The 27,160-nt window shown below is 43.8% G+C and overlaps 1 protein-coding gene across 2 annotated transcripts in view; it reads left to right on the top strand.

Moving 5' to 3' along the window:
- LOC137320377 (leucine zipper putative tumor suppressor 3-like) overlaps positions 1-25,904 on the top strand; it is a 61,377-nt gene extending 35,473 nt beyond the window's left edge. For both annotated transcript variants that reach the window (XM_067982088.1, XM_067982080.1), the window contains exons 3-4: positions 12,115-12,948; positions 16,212-25,904. In XM_067982088.1, the coding sequence (XP_067838189.1) occupies positions 12,115-12,948; positions 16,212-16,919 (1,542 nt within the window). In that variant the 3' untranslated portion in view covers positions 16,920-25,904. The remainder of the gene's footprint in view (positions 1-12,114; positions 12,949-16,211) is intronic.
- The last annotated feature ends 1,256 nt before the right edge of the window (positions 25,905-27,160 follow it).

Below are 27,160 nucleotides of genomic sequence, written 5' to 3'. Positions count from 1 at the left end.
GGCAGTGTCCTAGGCCCAACCATCTTCAGCTGCTTCATCGATGACCTTCTCTCCATCATAAGGTCAGAAATGGGGACGTTCACTGATGATTGCACAGTGTTCAGTTCCATTCGCAACCCCTCAGATAATGAAGCAGTCCGTGCCCGCATGCAGCAAGACCTGGACAACATCCAGGCTTGGACTGATAAGTGGCAAGTAACATTCGCGCCGGACAAGTGCCAGGCAATGACCATCTCCAACAAGAGAGAGTCTAACCACCTCCCCTTGACATTCAATGGCATTAGCATTACCAAATCCCCCACCATCAACATCCTGGGGGTCACCATTGACCAGAAACTTAACTGGACCAGCCTCATAAATACTGTGGCTACAAGAGCAGGTCAGAGGCTGGGTATTCTGCAGCGAGTGACTCACCTCCTGACTCCCCAAAGCCTGTCCACCATCTACAAGGCACAAGTCAGGAGTGTGATGAAATACTCTCCACTTGCTTGGATGAGTGCAGCTCCAACAACACACAAGAAGCTCGACACCATCCAGGACAAAGCAGCCCGCTTGATTGGCACCCCATCCACCACCATAAACTATCATTCCCTCCACCACCGGCACATAGTGGCTGCAGTGTGTACCATCCACAGGATGCACTGCAGCAACTCGCCAAGGCTTCTTCGACAGCACCTCCCAAACCCGCGACCTCTACCACCTAGAAGGACAAGGGCAGCAGGCACATGGGAACACCACCACCTGCATGTTCCCCTCCAAGTCACACACACCATCCCGACTTGGAAATATATCGCCGTTCCTTCATCATCGCTGGTTCAAAATCCTGGAATTCCCTACCTAACAGCACTGTGGGAGAACCTTCACCACACGGACTGCTGTGGTTCAAGAAGGCGGCTCACCACCACCTTCTCAAGGGCAATTAGGGAATAAATGCTGGCCTTGCCAGCAACGCCCACATCCCATGAACGAATAAAAAAAAACAAAGAAAATTTTAGGAACAGGCAGAGGCCATTAGGCCGATAAACCTGTCCGTTTCGATAGAGCAACCACAGGCCTGATTCAGATTTGAACAGTGGGGAACAGGAATGAGTTATCCATCCTGCAATCAATCAAAATACTCTGCTGTGCTTTAAGATGTTCAGAGTGTAGGTTGTTGCTGAAATATGGGTTAAAAAAAACAATACCTTTTTGGTCTGTGGGCTTAAAATGATCAATCAGAGAGAGCTGGGTCATTTCTGAGTGATGGGGATAATTTTGAGCTCCAATTAATCTGGAATATCTGGTGCATGAACTCTCAGTCAGGACGAAGTTAATGAGGCGATTTTACAGTTGACATCTGTCCACAGCAGGGGCAATTCCATTTCTTTTGAGCAGATTACTGGACATTGTTGGACAACTCACCATACTGTGATGGGAAAAAAAGTCACCTTCCTGATTTAGGAGCCTAGTTCTCAGCAAGGTTAGTGGTTCCATCAGAGGTCCATAAAGGAAGCTCCCAACACCTCATTGGAAGGAAGCCACCAAGGTGTAGTATGCCCGGTAACGGATGTGTCCTCCTGCAGAATGGGAGTTTACAATTCGAATCCTACACGGGCGCAAGGCTGCTCCTTGTGCTTGTTAGAAGACCCGGGATACTGTTACTAGGATACTGCACAATTGCTTGAAGTCATATATTTACCTACTAATTTATCTTCCATTTACAGAATGGTACATGTGTGCAAAGCTTAAGTAAGTGTATTTTCATGTTATTAGTCCCCACATTGACATACAGATGGAAGAAAAGAGAGCAAAGAGGGAAAATAATAGGAAGCAGTGAACATCCCTAAGTAATCATTCGACTCGTAATGGAATCTTAACTATTGCACCAAGTGAGGGATGTACCTGAATCCATAATTCACCCTTTCTTGGAGCTGGCATAGAATCAGGTGCCGGTGTATTTGATTCATGCCTGAGTGCTACGTGCCAGCTTTAATTAGATGCTGGAACATGGCTATATCAATCACAACAACTTGCATTTATATAGCACCTTTAATGTAGTAAAATGTCCCAAAGTGCTTCACAAGAGTTTAATCAGACAAAAATTGACATCGAGCCAAAGGAGGAGACATTCGGACAGGTGACCAAAAACTTGAACAAAGAGGTAGATTTTAAGGATTGTTTTAATGGAGGAGAAAGAGGTGGAGAGGTTGAGAGGTTTAGGGAGGGAATATCAGAGTTTAGGGCCAAGATAGCCGAAGGCACAGCCGCCAATGGTGGGGCGAAGGAAGTCGGGGACGTGCAAGAGGTCAGAATTGGAGGATCACAAAGTTCTTGGAGGGTTGTAGGGCTGGAGGAGGTTACAGAGATAGGGAGGGGCGAGGCCATGGAGGGATTTGAACATGAGAATGAGAATTTTAAAATTGAGGTGTTTGGGGACCAGGAGCCAATGTAGGCCAATGAACATTCAAATGTATAGAATCCTATCTAATCTTACATTCTAGCTCAGCTGCCTTCCTTGGCAAGATATTTTCATGGCCCCGTCAGCTTGGGTGTCACCAGTGTTTGATCACTTGTTGTCTGCCCATATATCCCTCACCCCAAACTAACTAAATATCCATCCAGATCCTTCTTTAAAATCCATTCATCAACACGATACTAACTGTACCATTTGGGAGTCTGTTGCTTATATTCACAGATCAGTAGGAGGGAGTGGTACTCATCTGAAGTCCTGCTTAATGCTAGTATTTGTTTTGCCCATGTCATATTCTCTAGATGTCTGCCCATAGTTGGAACTGTGCTATTCATTCTTGGAATTTTAAAAACCTGGATTATCATCTCCCTTAATCTTTTTTTGTGTTATGAAAATGAGTCTCTGTTCATAACTTAGAGCGCTAAATGCAGAATAGTTCACAGAGTATGGTAATGGCTTTGATGTTTCAGCTGTCCAAATCCTTTATCACTTTCCTTTGAAATAGTCTTCTCCTTACCGTTTGCACCTGGTGGCGGGGAGCCTTATCAGTGCTGTGCCATGTTAGACCCCTCATGGTATTTTGGCAGTTACACCCAAAGCAAATTGAACATTCATTCAGCGATGCCCAATGATTTGAATAAAATGACACCATGAGACATGGTTACCTGTCCACTAGTCTGGAACACCCCCACCTTCCTTTGCATTTACATTGCAGTGCATCCAAATGCTGATCTGAATTAGAAGAAACTTCCTCCCCCCCACCCCCACCTTAGAGTTTGGAGATATGAAAACAGAGCCCCAGCAAATTGCATTTGATGCTGTTGATTACATTCATTAAATGATTAAACTTGGACTGTGAGTTGAATATCTGTGTGCAAGGTATAGGGATAAGTGCAGTCTGAGACAATCAAACATTCCACAGGACACAATGGGCGTGAAATAGTAATGACATAATTCTTAAATTTATGAGGCAATCTATGATTAATGTTGCCTTTTTTAAAAGATGAGATATGGAAATTTAGCTTTCACGTTCTAAAAACTGCAGCATGCCAAAATACATTTTTTGCAGTACTGATCGTGGAAAAAATATATGTTTCATAACTGAAATTGAAATTGGGAGGTAATGTAAAATGGGCGATATCGACAGCCCGTTTTACACGCAGCCCATTTTACACACCGCCCAATTTTACACGCAGCCCGTTTTACATGCCGCCCAATTTTACACGCAGCCTGCTATACACACCGCCCAATTTTACACACCGCCCAATTTTACACGTAGCCCGTTTTACACACCGCCCAATTTTACACGCAGCCCGTTTTACACACCGCCCAATTTTACACGCAGCCCGTTTTACACACCGCCCAATTTTACACACCGCCCGTTATACACACCGCCCAATTTTACACACAGCCCGTTATACACGCAGCCTATTATACACACCGCCCAATTTTACACACCGCCCGTTATACACACCGCCCAATTTTACACGCAGCCCGTTATACACACTGCCCAATTTTACACGCAGCCCGTTATACACACCGCCCAATTTTACACACAGCCCGTTATACACGCAGCCTATTATACACACCGCCCAATTTTACACACCGCCCGTTATACACACCGCCCAATTTTACACGCAGCCCGTTATACACACTGCCCAATTTTACACGCAGCCCGTTATACACACCGCCCAATTTTACATGCCGCCCATTTTACATGTCGCCCATTTTACATGTCGCCCATTTTACATACCGCCCGTTATACACACCGCCCGATTTTACACGTCGCCCGTTTTACACGCAGCCCGTTTTACACGCAGCCCATTTTACACGTCGCCCGTTTTACATGCCGCCCGATTTTCTTTTCAAAGTCAATGGAAATGAAAATTGAGCGGAGTGTGAAACAGGTGGCCGATTTGCTATTGCCCATTTTGCGTTACCTCCCAGGACGAATTTCACCCCCAGTGGCTCCCTCCTGTGTTACTGGGGTGAGAGACTGGTGCTGTCTTTGAAGCGTAGCCAGCCAAGGTTGAATAGCAGAGATGTGAAGATGGGTGATTATTATGGAGTTTTACTATTTATGAAGAACTTTCTCTTGGGAAATTAAGTGGATTGGGTGAGCCCAGGAGAGGGGGCATCACAGAAGGCAGTGGAGGCCAATCATTAGATGTATTCAAGAAGGAAATAGATATATTTCTTAATGCTAGAGGGATCAAGGGATATGGGGAAAAAGCGGGAACAGGGTACTGAGTTAGACGATCAGCCATGCTGATTTTGAATGGCGGAGCAGGCCCGAAGGGCCGAATGGCCTACTCCTGCTCCTATTTTCTATGTTTCTATGTAGGATAGGATAGATTGTGCATGATCTGTGAAAGGATGAAGTTGATGGGTTAAATGGCTTTTCCTCATTGCATAGGAACATGGTACACCATCGGAAGAGGCCACAGCAGGCCATTTGGTCAGTCCCAAAATTTGAAAAGTACTGCACACTACTCAATCTCTTATAATGCAGACTGTTTTACATTCCATTTTTCCTGCCCAGTATTTGTCCAGTTCCCTCCTGAATTTGCCAGCACTATGCACCATTGCTGCTTTCATGCACAGGCTGTTGCATAGAACAGACTTTCCCTTGGTAGGACAAATTGCACACGGTCTGTGGAGGGAAAGGGTTTTAATGGACTGAACGCCCTTTCTCGTTCTTTGCTTTTGTATGTTCTTAAATTAATAGTCTAATGGGATGTGAATGAAGTAGAATTTGAAGCGTCAGCAGAACCCTGTGGATTGACTGATCACAGCTTAGTAATGGAGACAGCGAGGTAACTGTTCATCTTTACTGTTCCTGTCACGAAGCCTTACCCACCAGGACCTCGTATCGGGAACTCAGCCATGCATCACTACAATGTTCTAGCTATTGTCACACTAGTGGGAGTGATAATGAATAATACATTTAGCCTAGTTTCACCATGAGGACATTCAACAAGCTCCTCCCAATAGCTACACAAAGAGCTCTAATAATTTACCTGTTTTATTGTCAGACAAGGAAATTATGCAACCCGTGTCATGTATGGAATGCAGGGCTTGAAAAATCTCTTGTCTGACAGGTTTAACAGCATCTATGGAATAGTTTGAATGCAGTTATTAATTGCTGACCATGTGACTAAATGCAAATCAGCCACAGGTTCATTGTTTGGAGATTGATTTACAGTCTGAATCAGCTACTGACACAACTGCTGGAACTAGAGGCTTGTTTCTACGGTAAACATGGTGTTGACAATGCTTCCGACTCCCCGGAAACCATATCGTGGATTCCACACAACACTGGCACGCACTGGAGTTCCAATAGAACCTCGGTGCCACCATCAATAGAAATAGCCTTAAAACTGAAAGCAGAGGCGGTAAATAAAAGCATGACTGTCAAGCATCCTCCCGCTCTCTCCTGTATAGATAGTAAACTCATCTGTAGGTGGAGTCTTCTGCAACTGGGAAAATTGGTTGAAATATTTGGCAATCCATGATGCACACACAATCCCCTGTTGCTAGCGCACGAGGGCAGTTGCTTCAAAATATTTCTTAAATTCATTTTTTTTTGCTCTATCAAGTCAGGGAAAATTTGTTGGGTTAGAGGGTGAACTAGTGACAGGAGAGAGGGAATAGGTGAGTAAAGCAGAGTCTGTGGGGGCAATTTCAACCAAACCCGCCCACCGGGAAACTGAGGAGATTGGGTGCAATGCTGATTTTACACCCTGCCTGATTTACTCTCTGTTGAAGTCAACGGAGAGTAATACTGGGCTGGGTGTAAAACCAGTGTTCTACCTGATCCCTTGGGTTTCCCGCCCGGCGAGTTAGGTTTAAATTACCCCCCGTGTCTCTGGTGATCTGCCAGCTCGGAAAGCTGCCTACGGTGCGAAGGGAACAATCGCAGAGCTGATAAATTCAGAAGCGAATCCAAGAGCTTTGATAACAAGAGTCTGTCGCTGTTTGCCTGAAGCAATCCTGTTCAGATCATTGAATGATTTCCAGGTATGTGTTGTGTTAAGTGAAATTAATTCACCACAAACCAATATATAGCATAATTAATTAATTGAGTGCCAGTCTAGTTAACTAGTTAGTTTGGACAAGTGATGTTCAGATTAAAGACTTCCAACTTTAATTATTTGTTGCAGGTGTGTCCCCTCATTGCTGTTCCAGTGGTGCAGGTGGGAGAGGGGAGGGAAATTCCATCAACAGAGCTTTTAAATGCAATCTGCCCAGCAGGGTTTTGCAGGATACTGGCATTCCAAAACCCCATGTCAATGAGTTGGATGGCATAAAAGAAAGACTTGCATTTATATAGTGCCTTTCATAACCTCAGAACGTCCCAAAGCGCTTTACAGCCAATTAAGTCCGTGTGAAGTGTGGTGACTGTTGTAATGTAGGAAACGTGGCAGCCAACTGGAAAACACATAGCAAGTTCCCACAAACAGCAGTGTGATAATGACCAGATCATCTGTTTTAATGATGTTAGTTGAGGGATAAATATTGACCAGGACATTGGGGAGAACTGCCCTGCTTTTCTTCAAAATAGCACTATGGCATCTTTTACATCCACCTGAGAGGGAAGATGGGGCCTCGGTTTAATGTCTCACCCAAAAGACCACACTGCAACACTCCCTCAGTACTGCACTGGAGTATCAGCCTGGATTTTGTGCTACAAATCTCTGGAGTAGGACTTGAACCCACAACCTGCTGACTCAGAGGCAAGAGTGCTACCCACTGAGCCACGGCTATCACCATGGCATATGGCTACACCTGTGATTTCCCTATGTGCCATTACGACCATAAAGGGGCACTGAGTGGAACCAGGCTAGTCAAGCCCAGAGGGTGGGAAATTTGTTAGATTGACCCAAACTGGACTGCTCAAGTGCACCTCCCCGTGGCCAATTGAAGAACTGCCAGGGCAGAGACCTAGAAAAGGGTCACCTGCTTGCTCTGTTACATGATGCACAGAAACAAAAAGAGGAAAGGGGGGTTGGGTGAACGATAAATTTAAAATGGGCAGAACTTAATTGGAATGGGGAGTTAAACAGCACAGAAAATGTTGGTACACAAAGGGTGAATCGTTAGATTCGGGACTTCTGTAACACATTCCATTATAATCTCTTCATAAAATACTTGAATTGCTCAATTCTGATTCAAAGTTTGAATGTTTTAAATATCCATGAACTAAACCTGAGCTGACTGAAATTCAAATTGAGATGATAATTCCACAATCGCGCCACATTAAATCTCTGTGTGGTTTCATGCAAAGCAAGAAACCCCTACTCGAACAGTATAAATTTGATATTCATGAACCTTTTTTTTTCATCAGATGTCAAATATCAAATAGATGGAAGCAGCCCCCTCTCCTGGGAGATGTTGTACTAAGTTTAGCTGAAGCTGTTGCTGCTGATGTAGGATATTAATCACTCAGTGCTTAAGCAGCTATAGGAGGGGACAGGGATCCCAAGGGTCACATCTGATGTGCATTGGTACATCTGTCCCTGACAACAGGAGCTTGGCAAACAGTAGCTTTTACATTTCTTACTGGCTCTTTTTCCTCGCACATATCTAGAGTAAGAAGAAGACAGACTACAATGCTGTCTTGATGTCAGCCTTGACTCAGTGGTAGTGCTCTTGCTTTCTGAGTCACAAGGTTGTGGGTTCAAGCCCCACTCCAGAGACTTGAGCACTAAAACTAGGCTGACTCTTCAGTGCATTACTGAGGAGTGCTGCATTGTCGGAGGTGTCGTCTTTCAAATGGGACGTTAAACCATAATACCCAACTGTCAGCATGCAGACAATAACAGGTGTGATGGTTAGTGCACGCAACAGGCAGCTTTATTGCATGGTAGGCTTCTTTGTGCACTGAATGAATGTTGAGGATGTGAGTAAAGGAACAGTTCCAGGTGAAAGCTTGATGTCATAGGATCATACAAAGGTTACAGGAAGGAAGGAGGCCATTTGGTCCATCGAGTTCATGCCAGCTCTATGCAAGAGCAATCCAGTTAGTCCCGCTCCCCCGCCCTATCCCCGTAGCCCTGCAAATTTTTTCCGTTCAAGTATTAGGGATGGGCAATAAATGCTGGCCTCACCAGCGACGCCCACATCCCATGAACGAATTTTTTAAAAAACTTATCCAGTTGATGTAAAGAGCACATAGAATCATACAGCTCAGAAGGAGTGGGATGTGGGGGTTATCTATGGGGAAAGGTTGGACAAGTTGGGCCTGTATACATTAGAGTTTAGAAGAATGAGAGGTGATCTTATTGAAACATATAAGATTCTGAGGGGACTTGAAGGTGTAGATGCTGAGAGGATGTTTCTCCTTGTGGGAGAGACTGGAACTAGGGGCCACAGTTTAAAAATAATGGGTCTCCCATTTAAGACGGAGGAGAAATTCTTTGTCTCAGAGGGTTGTGAGTCAGTGGAACTCCCTTCCCCAGAGAATGGTGGAGGCAGGGTCATTGAATATTTTTAAGGCTGAGTTAGATAGATTCCTGATTAACAAGGGAGTCAAAGGTTATCGTAGGTAGACAGGAAAGTAGGGCTGAGGTCACAATCAGATCAGCCATGATCTTATCAAGTGGCAGAGCAGGCTCGAGGGGCCAAATGGCCTACTCCTGCTCTTAACTCGTATGTTCGTATGAGGCCATTCAGCCCATCGTGCCTGTGTCAGCTCTTTGAAAGAGCTATCCAATTAGTCCCACTCCTCTGCTCTTTCCCCATAGTTCTGCAAATGTTTCCTTTTCAAGTATTTATCCAATTGCCTTTTGAACATTACTATTGAATCTACTTTCACCACCCTTTCAGGCAGTGTATTCCAGATCATAACAACTCGCTACATAAAAAGATTTCTCCTCACCTCCCCTCTTGTTCATTTGCCAATTATCTTAAATCTTTGTCCTCTGGTTACTGACTCTCCTGCCAGAGGAAACAGTGTCTCCTTATTTACTCTTAGCAAAACCCTCCATAATTTGAACACCTCTATTAAATCTCCCCTTAGCCTTCTCTGTTCTAAGGAGAACAGTCCCAGTTTCTCTAGTCTCTCCAGGGATCAAGGGATGTGAGGAGAGAGCGGGAACGGGGTACTGAGTTAGACGATCAGCCATGATCATTTTGAATGGCGGAGCAGGCCCGAAGGGCCGAATGGCCTACTCTTGCTCCTATGATTCTATGATTCTATAACAGAAGTCCCTCAGCCCTGGTATCATTCTAGTAAATCTCTTCAAGGATTCATGGTATGGACTTAAAGTACTTTAAGAGAATCTGAGGAGTGGCAGACATGTTTGGTACAAATACACTAATGGAAGGCCTGAGTGGTTTCCCTTAACTTGCCTGATCTGGAAAGATCATTCAACTTTTCCTGCACTATTGTCACGTGCGTGGAGTTGGCAGTGATGGATGTGGCAGTCTGCTCTCATTCCCCCAGGTAGCTCTCCCTTGGCTACCTGTGTTTGTCCGTGACGAAGATGGCCCTTCCTTTGCCCAACTTCAACAGCGAGCAGGACTTTTATGGCCCCGTCGGAAAACCTGTCCATTCTCAGGCCTCCCTGCACTCCCTCTGGGCATATTTTCTCAGATGCTGCTGTGCCGTCGATCGTCAAGTAATAACGCTTGCCCCCTCAAACTGCTGCAGGCCTTTAAATCCGGCAGCTGCACCCTATTCCCCACCCTCAATAGGTGAGCTTCGAATCAGAGGTGATTTGTACACCTGGAGCGGAGGCATGAGACTGGCACCAGAACTTATGGTGTGGTCAGTGCTCTGCATGTTGGACCGGCATGAATCGCACTCAGTCCCACTTATAGTCGGGCTCATACCCATCTGGAAAATCAAGGCCCCAATGTCAATTTTCTGCAATGTTACCAGAGAAAGCCACTGCAATCAACAGTACAAATGGGTTTAAGAGGCAATTAGATAGCCCTATGGAGAGGGAAGGGGGATTGAGGGGCATGCCTTGAGAAGATGTGGAGAAACCAGTCAGTAGGAAGCTGAGATTGATGGATAGGGTACTGGCTCATACATGCCAACTGTCAACTTTTTAAGCTAACTGTCGATGTTTCAATCCATGTGTCAGCTCGTCTATGTTTCACAAGCAAAATCAGCTTTTTTTTCTCACTGGGATTGGAGTATTAACTAGTCAGATCATTTGGAAGGTGGAATTAGAACCAGTCAGAACATATCAGATCAGCCGGAGAGTTGGGACTGCAGGCTGCCAGAACCAGGACGCTTGGAGGGTGGGACTGGCTGGACATTCCCCCATCGTTCATTGCACACAAACCTGAGGCACAAAATGTCGATAGAGCCGCTGGTTTCGCTGAGTCACGGTTAAAACGGTGTTTATATCCGGGAATTGCCCTGTTCGCTGTAACTTCGGTGGAAGATTGGCGGAAGCCCCAGGAACACACCCGAGGAAATTCCCGGTGCGCGTGTTTAAAATGTTTGTCCCCAAAGATGTTATATATAACAAATAACCTGCTAAAATGCAGCTTTTAAAAGATTTTCATTCTCCTCAAATGAACTTTCCGAGGCATGCCTGTGTTGTTTTATGTGAAGGTTTATTTTCTTTGAGGCAAGTTGCAGCTTTTTTTTTGAAACAAGGAGCATTCTCTGGTGTGAATGCATTAACTAGCTTTATTTCAGCATTCCTGTCAGTGCACTTGTGGAATTGCTGTGGTTCAGCAAGAAAATGGGGAGTGGGGATGGAGTGGTGTTGAGTTTTATTTAATTTTAAAAAAAATAACACCAAGATTTACACTCATAATTACAATAGGCTCCAAGCTGCCCATAAACGCATCAAATCAGGAGTCAAAAGTTCTACATTTACAGTGGGAGGGGAAGGGAAGTCTCCATTCTCCCGGCTAGAAAATAAATCTCATGCCTTCAGCACTCACATCACAATTTGGTCATTTCTAAATCATACGGCTGCAAGCTACGCTTTGTGCAGTGTGATTAAAAACGACTGAAGTCATAAGGGCATACTTACAGCTTAAGTTATGAGAATTCTGTCTCCCACTACACTTTCAGTCTAACCCCCTTCCCATCACGTCTCATGAGGCCTATATTCAGGGCTGTTTTGAGCTGGTAGCTTTTTGAAGCTGATGATCAGCTTTTTGCTAGACTGGTGAGTTGGCATGTTTGGCCTAATAGCCCTTTCCTGTTCCTAAATAATGTTACATTCATTATTTGAATGCACGTTGGAAAGTGGGAGCATTTTCCTTGTAAGCTCTGGGTACAGTTACAGTGTAAATTCAACCTGAATGCAGATAGGGTCCAATCTGACACCGAGCCAACTGGAGTCTCACTCCACTTCACTTCAGAGTCGGGTCAGACCCTAATTCCGCATATCTACTACAAGAGTTTAGCATTGGTGCGAAGGGAAGACTTGAATGCTGATGCTAGACTTGTATGGATTGCATTGTAGTATTGCAGAGGAGCCTGGGCCATGATTTTCTCCCGTTAGAGTTAAGTTTGCCATTATGGCAAGGTGGTTGAGGCTAGACACCAGCAATGCAATTTCTAAAATTGGCACTATAGTGTAAATACAAACTAAATGTCAGGGGTGTAGGACCACGATGTGCTCAAGATGAACTGGCTCAATCAGTTGTTAATGACGAAAAGTAATGATGTGTCTATTCTTCCTCTATAGAACAGCGAGTCATTGATTAGGCCCTCGGCTTTCAAGCCAGTTGTTCCCAAAAACTATCACTCCATGCAGAATCTCTGCCCGCCGCAAAGCAATGGGATTACGGACAGTAGGAAAAGCCTTAACGCTCATACCAGTAGCAACAGCCCTTCAGGTGGGAGAGTTGGATTGGACAAGGCAGGCCACAGTAGGACTATAAACCACAGTGGAGGTATGTCCGATTCTGGCCGCAACTCACTAACCAGCCTTCCTACATATGGAACGGGCTCCAGCCAGCACATTGGGCCAATGAGTGCTTCTACAAGCCACATCAATCGTATCGGAACATCATACGCGGAGAGGGGAATGCTGGGATACAATGGAATATCTACCTCCGACAGTGGACGGTCTTCCAGTAAAAGCGTGGCCTCTTTCAACAAACTCAATCATATGCACGAAACACTAACATATCACTCGCCATCTAACGATGATATCATTCAGGACCTTGAAGACAGGTTATGGGAGAAGGAACAGGAGGTTATCCAAATGAGAAGAAGCCTCGACAAGAGTGAAGCAGCAATAGTGCAAGTCTTTGAGGAGAAGCAGAAGATATGGGAGCGGGAGATGGAGGACCTGAAACAGAATTATGCAAACAAGCTGCAGCAGGTGTCCAAGAAGGCACAGAGAGCCCAGCAGGCATTACAGCTTCAGATCTTCAAGCTCCAACAAGAGAAGAAGAAACTGCAGGAGGATATTGGGCAGCTTCTGCAACAGAGAGAAGAACTGGAGAAAAAATGTATGACTTTTAAAAAAGAGCAGTTCGAGCTTCTGCCCAGACTTGAAGAGACCAAATGGGAGGTAAGGGACCGTTGTCATTGAAGTCACATAATGTTTCTCATGATTTCCCATTTTATTTTCACCCACTCTGAAGGTTGCCCTCACTGGGAACCATTCCCTGGCTGAAAGAGCAGGCAAGTGCTCTTCTACTGGGTCTCTGCAACTGCTCCACTCACTGATTCCTCCTGATACCCAGTAGTGACTGAGAATGCATCGCATATGGAACCACTACACAGACCCATCTCTTACCAGCCGGATTTTGCTGTGAGCAGCGGACGAACGGCAGCAGGCGTTCGTTAGACTTGCACTTGCCCATAGATAGTCTATGGGGTTTTGCAGGGCAAGTTACGGTCAACGGGAGCTCCAAATGGTGCAGTGCCCTCTACAGGGCATCTAGGACCTGTGTAGAACAGGGCAAGCAAGTGTGTGTCTTCTTAACCAATCAGATTGAAGAATCGTTAATGAGCAACACAGAGCCTGAACCAGGAAATATAAGTTAGAATAGCGAATTCAATCAGATCATTCCTCAATCTTCTCACGGGAATATCAGTGAAATTTATGCAACCTGTTCTCATAATTAAACCCTCTAAGCCGCGGTGTCATTCTGGTGAATTTGAGTTATAGCTCAACACTCAGTATTTCCTTTTAAATATTATTCTGTTATATCCATAAAATACCACAAAATAGGCTTGTTAGCAAAATTAAAGCCCACGGGATTAAAGGGACAATGGCAGCGTGGATACAAAATTGGCTAAGGGACAGAAAGCAGAGAGTAGTGGTGAATGGTTGTTTTTCAGACTGGAGGGAAGTATACAGTGGTGTTCCCCAGGGGTCAGTATTAGGACCACTACTCTTTTTGATATATATTGATGACCTGGACTTGGGTATACAGGGTCTAATTTGCAGATGACATGAAACTCGGAAATGTAGTAAACAGTGGGGAGGATAGTAACAGACTTCAGGAGGACATAGACAGACCAGGTGAAATGGGCAGACACATGGCAGATGCAATTTAGCACAGAGGTGTAAAGTGATGAATTTTGGTAGGAAGAATGAGGAGAGGCAATATAAACTAAATGGTATAATTTTAAAGGGGGTGCAGGAACAGAGAGACTTGGGGCTGTATGTACAGAAATCTTTGACGGTGGCAGGACAAGTTGAGAAGGCTGTTAAAAAAGTATATGGGATTCTTTGCTTTATAAGCAGAGGCATAGAGTACAAAGGAAGGAAGTTATCTTTGTAAATCACTGGTTAGGCCCCAGCTGGAGTATTGTGTTCAATTCTGGGCACCACACTTTAGGAAGGATGTCAAGGCATTAGAGAGTGTGCAGAATTGATTTATTAGAATGATACCAGGGATGAGGGACTTCAGTTATGTGGAGACTGGAGAAGCTCCTTAGAGCAGAGAAGGTTAAGGGGAGATATGATAGAGGTGTTCAAAATCATGAACGGTTTTGACAGAGTAAATAAAGAGAAACTGTTTCCAATAGCAGAAGGGTTGGTAACCAGAGAACACAGATTTAAGGTAATTGGCAAAAGAACAAGAGGGGAGATGAGGAGAATTTTTTTTATGTGAGTTGTTATGGTCTGGAATGCACTGCCTGAAAGGGTGGTGGAAACAGATTCAATAATAACTTTCAAAATGGAATTGGATAAATACTTGAAGGGAAAGAAATTGCAGGGCTATGGGGAAAAAGCAGGCGAGTAGGACTAATTGGATAGCTCTTCCAAAGAGCCGGCACAGGCCAAATAGCCTCCTTCTGTGCTGTATCATTTTATGATTCTATCCCTGTAATGTTTTCTTATATTAATCCACAGTGAGGAAAATCTAATAGCGCAGTGGCCTGGTCAGCAGTCCATTAATTCTTGGTGAAGGCTTTTGGGTTGAAAAGCAAATTCAAAAAGCCCAAATGAAAGAGCAGAATGAAAATAAATACTTAAACTTTAAACAGAGGGAAGCACAGAACTAGACTTTAGGACTGGCATACGCCAGTTCATTAGCGCTTTCACCTACCATCTGATGTTTGGATGAGCTCTCACACCACAAGACTCGTCGGGCCTGATTTTGAGCACTGTGCTTGGTCTGTGGGAACAATGTGAGTGAAACATCTCATTTATCACATACAGCTTCCCTGACCCGTTCCTCACCCATCCCACTATGTAGAAACATGGGGGAGAAATTGGCCAGCCTCGAGCCCGATTTCTTAGCGTGAAATGAGTGCTCAGCGATGAATTTTAGGCGGCGGTCTCCCACGCCCCTTCCCCTTGTCCCCAGAAGTGCGCCAGCTGCCAACTGGGAAAGCCGGCGACTTCCGTGTGTCAATGTGTGCCCCCTTGAATATGCTAATTGGGGGCTTAGTGTCTGACCCCGCCGCCCAATCCTGCATCTGACCCCGCTGCCAAATTCTGCACAAGCTGGGCGGAGTACGCCGACGAAAAGCTAAGTAAAATGTTTCTTACTCCTGCTCCTCCTGACTCCACAGGAGTAAGAAACAGTTACTCCCTTCTGTCATTAGAGAGAATTTGGGTAAGGTGGCATTCACTATAAACACTATCGAGACACGTAACCTTAGGAGTTAAAGGGACACTTTATTTGTAAACACATCTTCAGAGATATAGTGATTTCCATTATCAAAGCCTTTGTGATTGTAACAAAATGACTCATGTCCCTTCTGGTTTGTCTTCCTCCACCAACTTAAAAAGCAATTGCCAAAGTGTTCTTATGAAGACATTGCCCCTTTAAAGATACGGTGGAGTCAATTATTAGTAAGTGCTGTTGATTACATTTCAGATTTCAACCCATGGATTCTTTTAGTGAAGTGGCCTGTTTTGGATCACAAATCAAAAGTAACTTGCATTTATATAGCACCTTTAAGGTAGTAAAACGTCCCAAGGCGGTTCACAGAAGAGTAAATCGGACAAAATTTGACACCAAGCCACATAAGGAGATAGTAGGACAGATGACCAAAAGCTTGGACAAAGAGGTAGGTTTTAAGGAGCATCTTAAAGGAGGAGAGAGACACGCAGAGATTTAGGGAGGGAATTCCAGAGCTTAGGGTCTAGGCAGCTGAAGGCACAGCCACCAATGGTGGAGCATTGAAAATCGGAGATGCACAAGAGGCCAGAGCTGGAGAAATGTAGAGATCTCAGAGGGTTGTAGGGCTGGAGGAGGTTACAGAGATAGGGACGGGCGAGGCCATGGAGGGATTTGAACACGAGGATGAAAATTTTAAAATCAAGGCGTTGCTGGACCACTTTTCACACGCTCTCTATATTTGTCTCAGGTATGTCAGAAGGCCGGAGAGATCTCCTTAATGAAGCAGCAGATGAAGGACTCGCAAGCCGACGTGGCTCAGAAACTGAACGAGATGGTGGCTTTAAGGACACAGCTAAAGGAGGCAACAGCAGTGCTGCGAGCCAAGGAGGAACAAGTCCTCACTCTGAAGGACTCCTTCAATGCCAAGGGCATCGAGCTTGAGGTGTGCGAGAACGAGCTGCAGAGGAAAGCCAGCGAGGCTCAGCTCTTGAGAGAAAAACTAGGCCAGAACGAAGTGGAGATTTCAGGATTAAAGCAGGCTCTGGCCAACGTGGGCCGCCAGAACCGGTGCAGTGGGGAACTGCCGGAGGAAACGAGGGACGAACTGGCCTGCGAGAGCGACGAAGCGAAAATGCAGCGGCAGAACGAGGACGCCGTGAAGGCCCTGAAGAAGCAGATCGAGCGGCTACAGGGGGAGCTGAGGCTCGAGCGGCAGCAGCACGAGCAGCAGGTGTCCCACTTCGAGGAGGAGAGGCAGACGTGGCAGGACGAGAAGGACAAAGTCATCAAGTATCAGAAGCAGCTGCAATTGAACTATGTGGAAATGTACCAGAAGAACCAAGCACTAGAAAGCAAACTTGGCGAGATAAGCCCAAAGGTCAATTCCCCCACAGCTGACGAAATCAAGCAATGGACGCCATCCCGGCTCGAACGGATAGAATCCACGGAAATATAATCTGTGCAAATGACTGTGATGCTTTACATTGACGTCTAAGTGGGTCCATTTACATGATTTGCCTAAACCTATTTATCTGTAAAATTCAACTGTTGGCATGTCACCTTGTGTGGATTGATTTTACTTTTTGATTTAGTACTATGTCCACTATGGCCAAATTTTCAAATATGTTTGAATGCAACAATTTTTGGCCCCCTAATTTTTTTTTTAAACTGGGCGAGGACGAAACCCCCCCCCCCCCTCTCCCTATTAAGGTAATATTGCATTTCCTTCCCTGTTTCTGTTGTTCTTCCAACATTTCTTACTGTCTGGGGACAGCGAGGGGTCAGGTGACCTGGGTTCCCGGTTTGCGCCAATATTGCTTTGATGCCGGTGCATGTGCAAGTACTCCCAGTCTCACTCCATGCCTGGCACTCTGACACATTGCAGTACTGCTCTCGTGTCCCCGAGCTTTAGGACGCCAACAACGGATTTCAGTAAAACAAAAGCAAAATTCTGCGGGATGCTGAAAATCGGAAATATAAACAGAAAATGCTGGAAAACACTCAGCAGGTCAGGCAGCATCATCATCCATTCGCCCTCCACCCTATCACAGAGCTTCCGTTTCGTTCTTCACCCCCCCCCCCGCCCCCCCCCCCCGCAACTTTTCCCTGGCTCTGAACTTGCCTAAAAAACTGTTAATCCATAACTTCTTCCAGTTCTGACAAAAAGTCATCAACCTGAAACGTTAACTTTATTTCTCTTTCCACAGATGCTGCCAGACTTGCTGAGTATTTCCAGCATTTTCTGTTTTTATAAAGGATTTCATTCACCTATTCCAACGACTCGTAGCCCAGAGCCATCCCTAGCAGGCTTCTGATCCTGTTATATCATGAAGTGTCCTACTTCAGCATAATCTCATTTTACGTTTCTTCATTTTTGAATTCTGTACCCCCCCATCCCCCCATTATTTTTGTTAGGCAAAAATATTAAGGGATATGGAACCAAGGCGGATAAACAGAGTTAAGCTACAGACCGGTTATGATCTAATTGAATGACGGAACAGGCTCAAGGGGCCGAATGGCCGACTTCCTACGTTCCATTAGCAAGGCATCCAGCCTGTGCCGTTGTGCAGTAAGAATCTGCAAACAGGGAAATGAAGGGACAAGCTAGTGGTGAGAGAAATCTTCCATCCCTAGCACATTCTGTGTAAATGGTCCCATTTATCACTGCAGTGTACAAGTGCATGAACTACCTGTTCCAACCATCCGTTTCTGTGAGGATGCCACAGTGGAATCACATAACCCCATGCGACCAAATACAGATCATAGTGCTGCAAAGAAATGATATATCCATCAGTATCCCCCTCTCTCTCTCAATAATAAAAGCAACACTGCCAAGTATTTTTTATATGTCAATAGATGAATAACCTAAGTTGAATAATTCTTAACTGATACAATTCACTGAGAATGACAACACAAATTCCGGCATTTTCAGTTACAAGCACCACACTGCAGTGTATTATGGCTGAAACCATTCTATTGTGAATTGACAATCTCCAAGGCCATAATCAGTCAGTTTCCTGTATACTATGCAGTTCTTCTTCTGTATTTTTCCTGTGAAACACTGGTTATATTTGTAAGATGTTTTAGACATAGATTAAAAAGCCATCAGCCCTGATTTTAGCCTACCGCCCAACAATGATTATTTCCCGTGCGGTGTTATGCTGATTATTTCCGGCATAGACATGATGGGCTGAATGGCCTCCTTCTGTGCCGTAAATTTCTATGATTCTAAGAACGGGGTTTAAAATTGGGGCCGAGTACTTTCCTCCCCGTTCAGGCCGTACTCCCGACCGCCGCCAATTTCACTCCCGAGTTTCGGGGCAGGGGATGTGTGAGGCGCTCACCACAGGTGAGTGAGGGCCTCATCAATATGCAAACGTGGGGGTCCTATAATGCAAATAGGACTCATATGCAACTTTAAAGTGCAGTCGCGTGACTCTCGCTGAGTGTCAGAGAGCCGTCAGAAAGAGCTGTCTGCAATACACAATCCAGGCCAGAAGAGGTCCAGTTTTCGGTAATTTTTAATGGTTTTCTCGTGGGCCAGGAGGAGCAGAACTCAGAAGTGGAAACCTTGAGCCTCTCTTGTGTCAGGCTTCACCCGCACCCCCTGCCCCCCTCCACCACTACCCCCTCTATCCCCCATCCATAATTACCTCCAGACCTTCCTACCCCGGCCCAGGCAGGAGCCTCACTTCAAACATAGAAATGAGGCCCAGGGGTTAAAATAGCTCAGGCCTTACGCGGGCGCTGCCAAACAAGCTTGACACCCACCCTGCCCCCTCCTCCCCCTCATGTCACTCTTGTACCCCGAGTTTAAATCAAGGCTATCACTTAAAAATTCACATAGAATCAAAAGCACTGTCCCTTTTTGATAGAATAACCCTACCTACCTACCTACCTTCCCAGTAAATTCCTCCATCCTTTTCCTTTCCAGAAACACATCTAATTGCCTCTCGAACCCTTTTACAATTAATGTCCACTTCCATGTCCTTCCGTGGTGACTTATTCCACAAGCCTACTACACTTTAGGTGAAAAATAAAACTCCCTGACATCCTTTCTTACTTCTAACTTCTGTCCCTGATATTTGAACCCTTCACCATAGTGAATAATTTGCCTGGATCAACTTTGTCAATCTCTTTTGTAATCTTGAAAGGTCACCTCAAAATCTCTTTCCAAAGGAAATGAGCCCAACCTTTTTTTAATACCTTAAAAATTCACATAGAATCATACAGTCCAAAAGGGGCCATTCAGAAAGGATTATTCACTTAGTCCTATTCCCTGTCCTTTGCATATATCCTATTAAATTTTGTTTTCTGTATGTACAAATACAAATATATATATATACATATTTGTCTTTATTCTTGCTATATCTTTATATTGCATCAGAAATAAAAGCACTCAAGCGAAGTATAGAGATAACAACAACAACTTGCGTTTATATAGCGCCTTTAACATAGTAAAATATCCCAAAGCGTCTCACAGGAGTGTTATCAAACAAAATTTGACATTTGATAATGGCATATCTGATCATTTGCTGAGCAGGAAAGGAATGTAAACTGTGCCTCAAACACTTAAGCAGGCGATGATGTCCTTTCAGTAGCTCACACCACTTTGCAGCACCATTTTAGAGTCTGGGAACCCAATGCAGGCCTTTTGCAATCAAGTAGAGCTCAAAACCTGGTTGCCTTGGCAGTTTTGTCTAATTTCTCCCCCTTGCCCCCCTCAGGAATCCACGGAGAAAAAGGAGAATTGACTATAGTTTGCAAGATTAAGCAAAATCCCCATATCTTTAAAGAGGTAGATGGGGGGGAATAACAGGGAAAAAAAGAATTGCAGTTCAATAATTCACATCCTGATCAATATTACTGCACCAACGAGAAAAAAAAGAGTAACTTTTAGTTATTCATGTAATAGTCCATGTAATTTGGAAACTGTGTGCCACTGTATCAGCCTTCACAGAATTACTGGTAATCCACTGTTACCTGTTGTACTATCCACTTGAAAGAGGAATTATTATCCATTAATTTGTTCATTGGTAAATATTGGGTAGAGCGTGTATAGTTCTATGTAAATATGTGCACCTGTGATGTGTGTAAAGGTAGACATTATCCATTCTAAGGTTACGCAATTTCTAAAGATTTTCTGTACAACTAGACAATGCAATTTCTCATTTGCTGCACATCTTTCTCATAGCACTGTTTAATTGTTGATTTAATGTATCACCAGAGTGACGAGAGATCCTTAACTTTCAGAATATAAGGTCATCAAAGTTCAATTGAGAACGCATTGAATTTACAAGCAGTGAAGTACAATTTGCATATGTGTGACTGGAAATGAATTTGAACATGCACGACATCCCAATTGTCCTTTTTTTTGCCTAAATCTTCTACCAAAACATCGGGAAAAGATGCTATTAAGGGTAGTGCTATAGCATCAGGAATGGTTACGAAGGCTCTGCTGCACAGGTGGTGGATTGAAAGCCGTGGCAGTTTTTGCATTATATCAAATACAGTGTGACTTTTTAAAATGCAATTTTCCTATTTGTTCCCACACCCACAGGTCAGGGGAGAGATACTGAGCCCAAAATTCTAAATGGGCCTCTCTACCAGCAGATCAGACTCTTAAGTCCAAAAGTCGGGAGCCCCAGAATCTGTCCCAGCTTGCAGGGATGGGGTAACTTGCATGCTCAGGGTGGGTGGCTCATGCTTGTATGAGTGTATTGTCAGTGCCCATCCCAATCCACCCTCGGCAGATTCGGAGCAGTGCCATGTCACTCCAGTGGTGGAAAGGAACGCTGAGAGGAGCCCAACAAAGAGCTAATATTTCTTTTCTTCAGCTCGCCATGGAGCTACAGGGGATTCCGCTTAAAGTAATCGATCCCCCCTAGGATTGATTACCTTTGGCTACAAGACTTCTAGGGGCTTTCCTGGGGCTCAGCTTTCTGCTGAGGCCTTTAAAGAGTTTACGCAGACATGCACACTTGACATAGGGGAAACGGGCAGAAGATTCACCCATCCTCCCTGCTGCCCCCCACCAAAAAAATGGCTCAGCTGTAAAAACAAGCTGGAATACCAATGGAACCAGGATCCACCCCATTTTCCAACTCACTTGTGATTGATTTGCTGCCTTTCCACCCAGGGCCCAATTGGAATTTAGGGCCTACAGGCTTTATGAAAATGTAGAGTCTGTACAGTTACAGAGTAAGTTAATTTATTTCCCTATATAGGCAGCAGTAATACAAGCTGCCAGTGGGAAAAAAAGAATTCAGCCCTGGTGCTATCTGTTCAATACATATTGATCTGCACTTCAGGGAACTATCAATAAGAGCTGGTTTGTATTATTTCACTTTGAGTGACATTCGTGATCCTGGCAATAATGCGAGAATCCATAAGCGAAAGGTCAATTCATTCCTTCAAAAGGATAAATATTTATTTTTTTGGAAAGGGATTGGAGATTATAGGACTACGTATAGACAGGGATAATCAAATACTCTGCGAGACATGGCCCTGGAACTGTTGAGCCTGGGGTGTGAGTTCTCTGGGGCAATTGGCAACCGTTGAATAGTGGAGATGTGGAATGGGTAGATAAGGAATTTCTTTTGATCGTCCTAGGAAATCACGGAGTATCTATACAGAACTTCTGCTCAGGAAATTAGATGGCTGGTGTAGAATTCATTAATTCACAATCGATTAACAGTAACATTAGAAATGAGAAATGTCCATCTGGCTCATTAAGGCTGCTCATCCCACAGATTATGTGCAATCCGCACTATCATGGACTCTGCCCCACCCATTGTATTGGCATCAATATCAGCTGCAAACATCTCTCAACATATAGAACAGGGAGCATACTGTTTTTTTCAGAGATTAATATATAATCAATTTGCACCTACCAAATTCTATACAAGTCACCACTGGTCAGTTCAATTTGGTCATCTTTGATCTTTTGAAGGAAAGAAAGGATGTAATATTGGTCAATATTACGGCAATAATAGTTAGGATATATGTCCATCAGAGAGAGCTAGTCATTTGGTAAACTCATATCTGATGTACACATGTTAACAACTTAAGGAATAAGCTATTGCAACAACAGGAAAAGGTGTGCTTCTGTCTTCGTCTCTTCAGAACCCAACTCTACATATAACCGATCTCTATACTAATGGTGGGGTGGGGGGGGCAGGGAAGGAGGTTGGAGAAGGGGAGAGAAGAGATTATGAGGAGCAGCTGCAGCTTTAAATGAATGGCGGTTCTTTAACTGCTTGCAAGTCAAGGTTTATGTAATGATTGACAGGACAGAGTGTCGGCAGTGCTGAAATAAAATGCAATTGCTTTAAATTAAACTCAACCCACTTTCTATTTTGAGACCTCAAAAATAAAATTGGTAGAGAATTTAGCTGGAGTAGATTATTCAAATGAGTCCTATTGACCTTAATATGTGATTTAAAAAAAACAAATGTGGGACTGTGCAGCTGTACAAGGATTTAGGTCAAGTATCTGAATGAAAATTTCAAGCATCTGCAAGTTAGACCTTTCATAACAATTGGGAGCTACGACACAGTTCAATCTTAAGAACTGTGCAGCTGTTATTGCTGATTAATGTTGTGCTGGGATAGGACTATACCTGCAGCAAGGCATTTAATATGTTAGTGAATGGGAATGATGCACCACCCGTGTTGAGTCTCGACTCCACTGTATGTCCTCAATTTATTGGTGAACCTTGTCAAACTGTTCAAAGAAACTAAGAAATGATAAAACCACATTTAATGTAAAACATCTCAAGTACCTTCTCTGGGGAAGGAAAGACATAAGGCAACCCAATTTGGAGGGGAGGGGAGAGAATTAACATAGTTTTATACTTTTACTATGACTCACTCCCAGCACTGATACTGTAAAATATCTTGTGGAAATTTTGTACGAGTAAGAAACTCTCAAGAATTTTGGTCCAGGGTCTGTGGAGAATGTTTGATGTTGATTTAATGGGCATGGTGGGGGGTGGGTGTAGATAGTTCACTGGTCCTTGTTTACTTAGGGACAACTTTGCAGGTAGTTAGCTGATAATTCATTTCAGAACAATTAAAGCTAGCATAATGTTTGAAAATTATTGATTCCTAAATCCTGCAAATGCCTGTACATATCTGCAGTATTTTATTTCCTAAAACATATTGATCATTGATCCTTTGATAAGTTACTCAAAAGGAAAAAATGGAATGTCTGTGCTGTAGCAAACTTATTTCTGGTTTGCTCTTGGTGCTCTCTATATATATAAAATGTTGAATTATCTTTAGCACTTTAGTTTATACCAAAGTTTATTTAGCTGTATTTTACAAAAAGTTAAATACAGAAAGAGCTCTCACAGCCTGTTTTTCCCATTGATGCCTCTGCTGCATTCATTTCAACAATTAAGAACCCAGAGTGCCACATTGCGATCTCGCCTGTATACTCGAGAACACTCGGCTTTGACTGAGATTTGGTTATATATCGGTGTGGCTATGCTGCCACCTTTGCGTTGACGCAAAGAGGTTTCGGATGAAAATCGATGCCAGTATAACTTGCAAGATTACTAATGCCCATGAACCATAAGACCCACCTCCCTCAAGGCTGCCTCAAAAACACGTTTTGAGTTTGCACTGAGTGCCACCACGGCCCATGGCAGTGCCAGTACTGGCTTAGAGTATGCCATCGCAGAGGGGAGAACGTTTGTAATGATCACCTGTACACCACAGCCAGGATAGTCTTAGAAACAAAGCAATAAACAAATAATGGCACACGATAAAATCACTTTTCGAATGGCAGGCAATGTCTACTTTTACAGTAAATCCTCAATGTAGATCTCATAATGTTGCTCTGTGATTGTCACCGTTTGTCCAGAATTGACTACTGTATTTTTTAGATGTCTGTACTTAGAAGGAGCTGCATGAGGATCAATGAGCTGTGATGTATAGTGAAAAAAAAATTCCCATCAGGAAGCTGATGAAGCACTTTTCAGTCAACATTCTTCCAGTGAATAATGACATTTAGGTGATCAAGTCAAGATCAGATGCAGCAAAAATAGAAATAAACTTGTTCGTCGGGAATGGTTACAAAACATGTCACTGGTTAGCTTCTGAATTCTCCCACCATATTTAGTTACAAACTTATGTGTACATTAAAACTCAGGAGAGATATTTGGAACATGATGTTGGTGTATCTGGTTAAAAAGCTACGGTGTGGATTTACAGGCATGTGGCAGCACAACGGGTTGCAGTTACAATCCGCAGGTTTGTCCCCTCAAATGCTCCATGTGATAAGAGATATTGGCTGTCATATTGGAGATCATAGAATCGTACAGCAAAGGAGGCCATTTGGCCCCTTGTGCCTGTGCTGGCTCTTTGAAAGAGCTATCCAATTGCTCCCGCTCCCCTGGTCTTTCCCCATAGCCCTGCAATTTTTTTTTCCCTTCAAGTATTTATTCAATTCCCTTTTGAAAGTTACTATTGAATCTACTTCCATCACCTTTTCAGGCAGTGCATTCCAGATCGTAACAACTCATGGCTTACAAAAGCATTCTTCTCATCTCCCCTCTGGTTCTTTTGCTAATTACCTTAACTCTGTGTCCTCTGGTTACCGACCCTCCTGCCATTGGAAACAGTTTCTCCCGGTTTACTCCATCAAAATCCCTCATAATTTTGAACACCTTCATTAAAAATTGGGAAAGCTTAAGGAGAGTCACCCTGAGCAACTCTGGTGCACCTCCTAGTATTGACAAAGGGCTGTGAGCAAGGCCAAAGTCATTTATTTTTGGAGCAGGGAGAGGCCTTGGATGGGGAAGGGAAAAAATGAATGAATTACATAAATTATCCTTAGCAATAATGGACATGGTCGATGTTCCACTGATAGCACACATGCTGAAGCTTTTAAATCTGTACCAGAAGATTGTGAGCTCAAGTTCCATAGCCGGGTGAGTTTTCGTCACTTCTCACTCAGCTGATCTACTAGGTGAAGCACCACAATGTTTGCGAGGTGCTCCATTTGAGAGGGTGGAGGAAAAAACACGCACAGTGCTGGCCTCCCACTGGTTAACCCACAGCTCTCACGAGCTATTGGTGGAGCAGATATTCACTGGCAGTTGTTGCAAAGTCACTGGCTCTTGCCCTCCCGTCCGGAAGGGGTTACATGCCATCGAGTTGCAAAAAATGGGAGAACAAAATGTTTTAATAAAAAGCACATAAAAAGTTACAAAAATTCCTCCTGAATTTTTCGTAGTGGTACACCAGCTTGACATGCCTTTTGTGAGTATGTGTCCAGGGGTCACATTTAAGAAACAATTACGTTTTAATTTCTGAACATCGATTTATCTATATTATATATTAAATTAAAGTTTGTTTCTTTTGTATCATAAAATACTCTTGTATACTGTTCATGAATTAAATTTTAAGAAAATAAACGTGATCACATTACAGTTCTTCTCAATGTCTTTATGAGTCATTTTTTGTTTAAAAGACAATTGGCTTGGTTTAAAAGTGGAACACGATTGATTGATTCCTGGGATGAGAGGGTTGTCCTATGAGGAGAGATTTAGTAGAATGGGCCTATACTCTCTGGAGTTTAGAAGAATGAGAGGTGATCTCATTGAAACATACAAGATTCTGTGGGGGCTTGATAGGGTAGAGGCTGAGACGTTGTTTCCCCTGGCTGGAGAGTCTAGAACTAGGGGTCATAGACTCAGGATAAGGGGTCGGCCATTTAAGGCTGAGATGAGGAGAAATTTCTTCAATCAGAGGGTTGTGAATCTTTGGCATTCTCTACCCCAGAGGGCTGTGGATGCTCAGTCGTTGAGTATATTCAAGGCTGAGATAGATAGATTTTTGGACTCTAGGGAAATCAAGGGATATGGGGATCGGGCGGGAAAGTGGAGTTGAGGTCGAATATCAGCCGTGATCTGGTTGAATGATGGAGCAGGCTCGCGGGGCCGTGTGGCCTACTCCTGCTCCTATTTCTTATGTTCTTATACGATAGATTCCGGTAAATAATAGGCTAAAAATTACGACTAGCGATATTAGCGGCCAAATACTTGGTGTTCTTCTATGACATTCCTCAGCCCACTAGTTTTCCAGAAGTGTTAAATTGATTTAAAAATGAACAGACTACCTCCGACATTAAAATAGCAGTCAGAGGAACATCATATGAATGTGTTAAATGTTCACCTGCTAACGTCATTTATAGACTTGTGTTTTCATATCATTTGAAAATACAGCACCCGTCTTCCACAAACAAAAATAAAACTGGAAACATGCAGCAGGTCAGTCAGCATTTGTGGAGAGAACAGACTGCCATTGTTTCAAGCTCCTCAGAACTCAAAAATAAGAGATGAATAAGAATATCAATAGAACCAGAAAACCACAAACACACAGAGTGAAGTGTCAGTGGATGGCTGTTGGGTAACGTAACAGATCATCTCAGTCAAGAAATGGACAGAAACGTTTGAGAAATTAAAGAAATGAAGGACATGTGAATCACTGAGGCAATGGGAAGCCGAAGGAAAAAGCAAGAAAATGTTAGAGATAGAAAAGCTGCAGGTCTGGTTTTAAACAGAAGATGCTGGCAAAGTACCAGCTTTGAAAAACAGGGAGAATGAAGGCTCATCTTTCACCCTGGGTATTTACATCAGAGGTAAATTTCCAACGGGGTTTTCTCTGCATGCTTCTGATCTATTCCCCT

This window comes from Heptranchias perlo, chromosome 1, assembly GCF_035084215.1.
Source record: "Heptranchias perlo isolate sHepPer1 chromosome 1, sHepPer1.hap1, whole genome shotgun sequence".
Lineage (NCBI taxonomy): Eukaryota > Metazoa > Chordata > Chondrichthyes > Hexanchiformes > Hexanchidae > Heptranchias > Heptranchias perlo.
The sequence above is the reverse complement of the archived record's forward strand: the minus strand, read 5'-3'. Positions and strand labels throughout refer to the sequence as shown.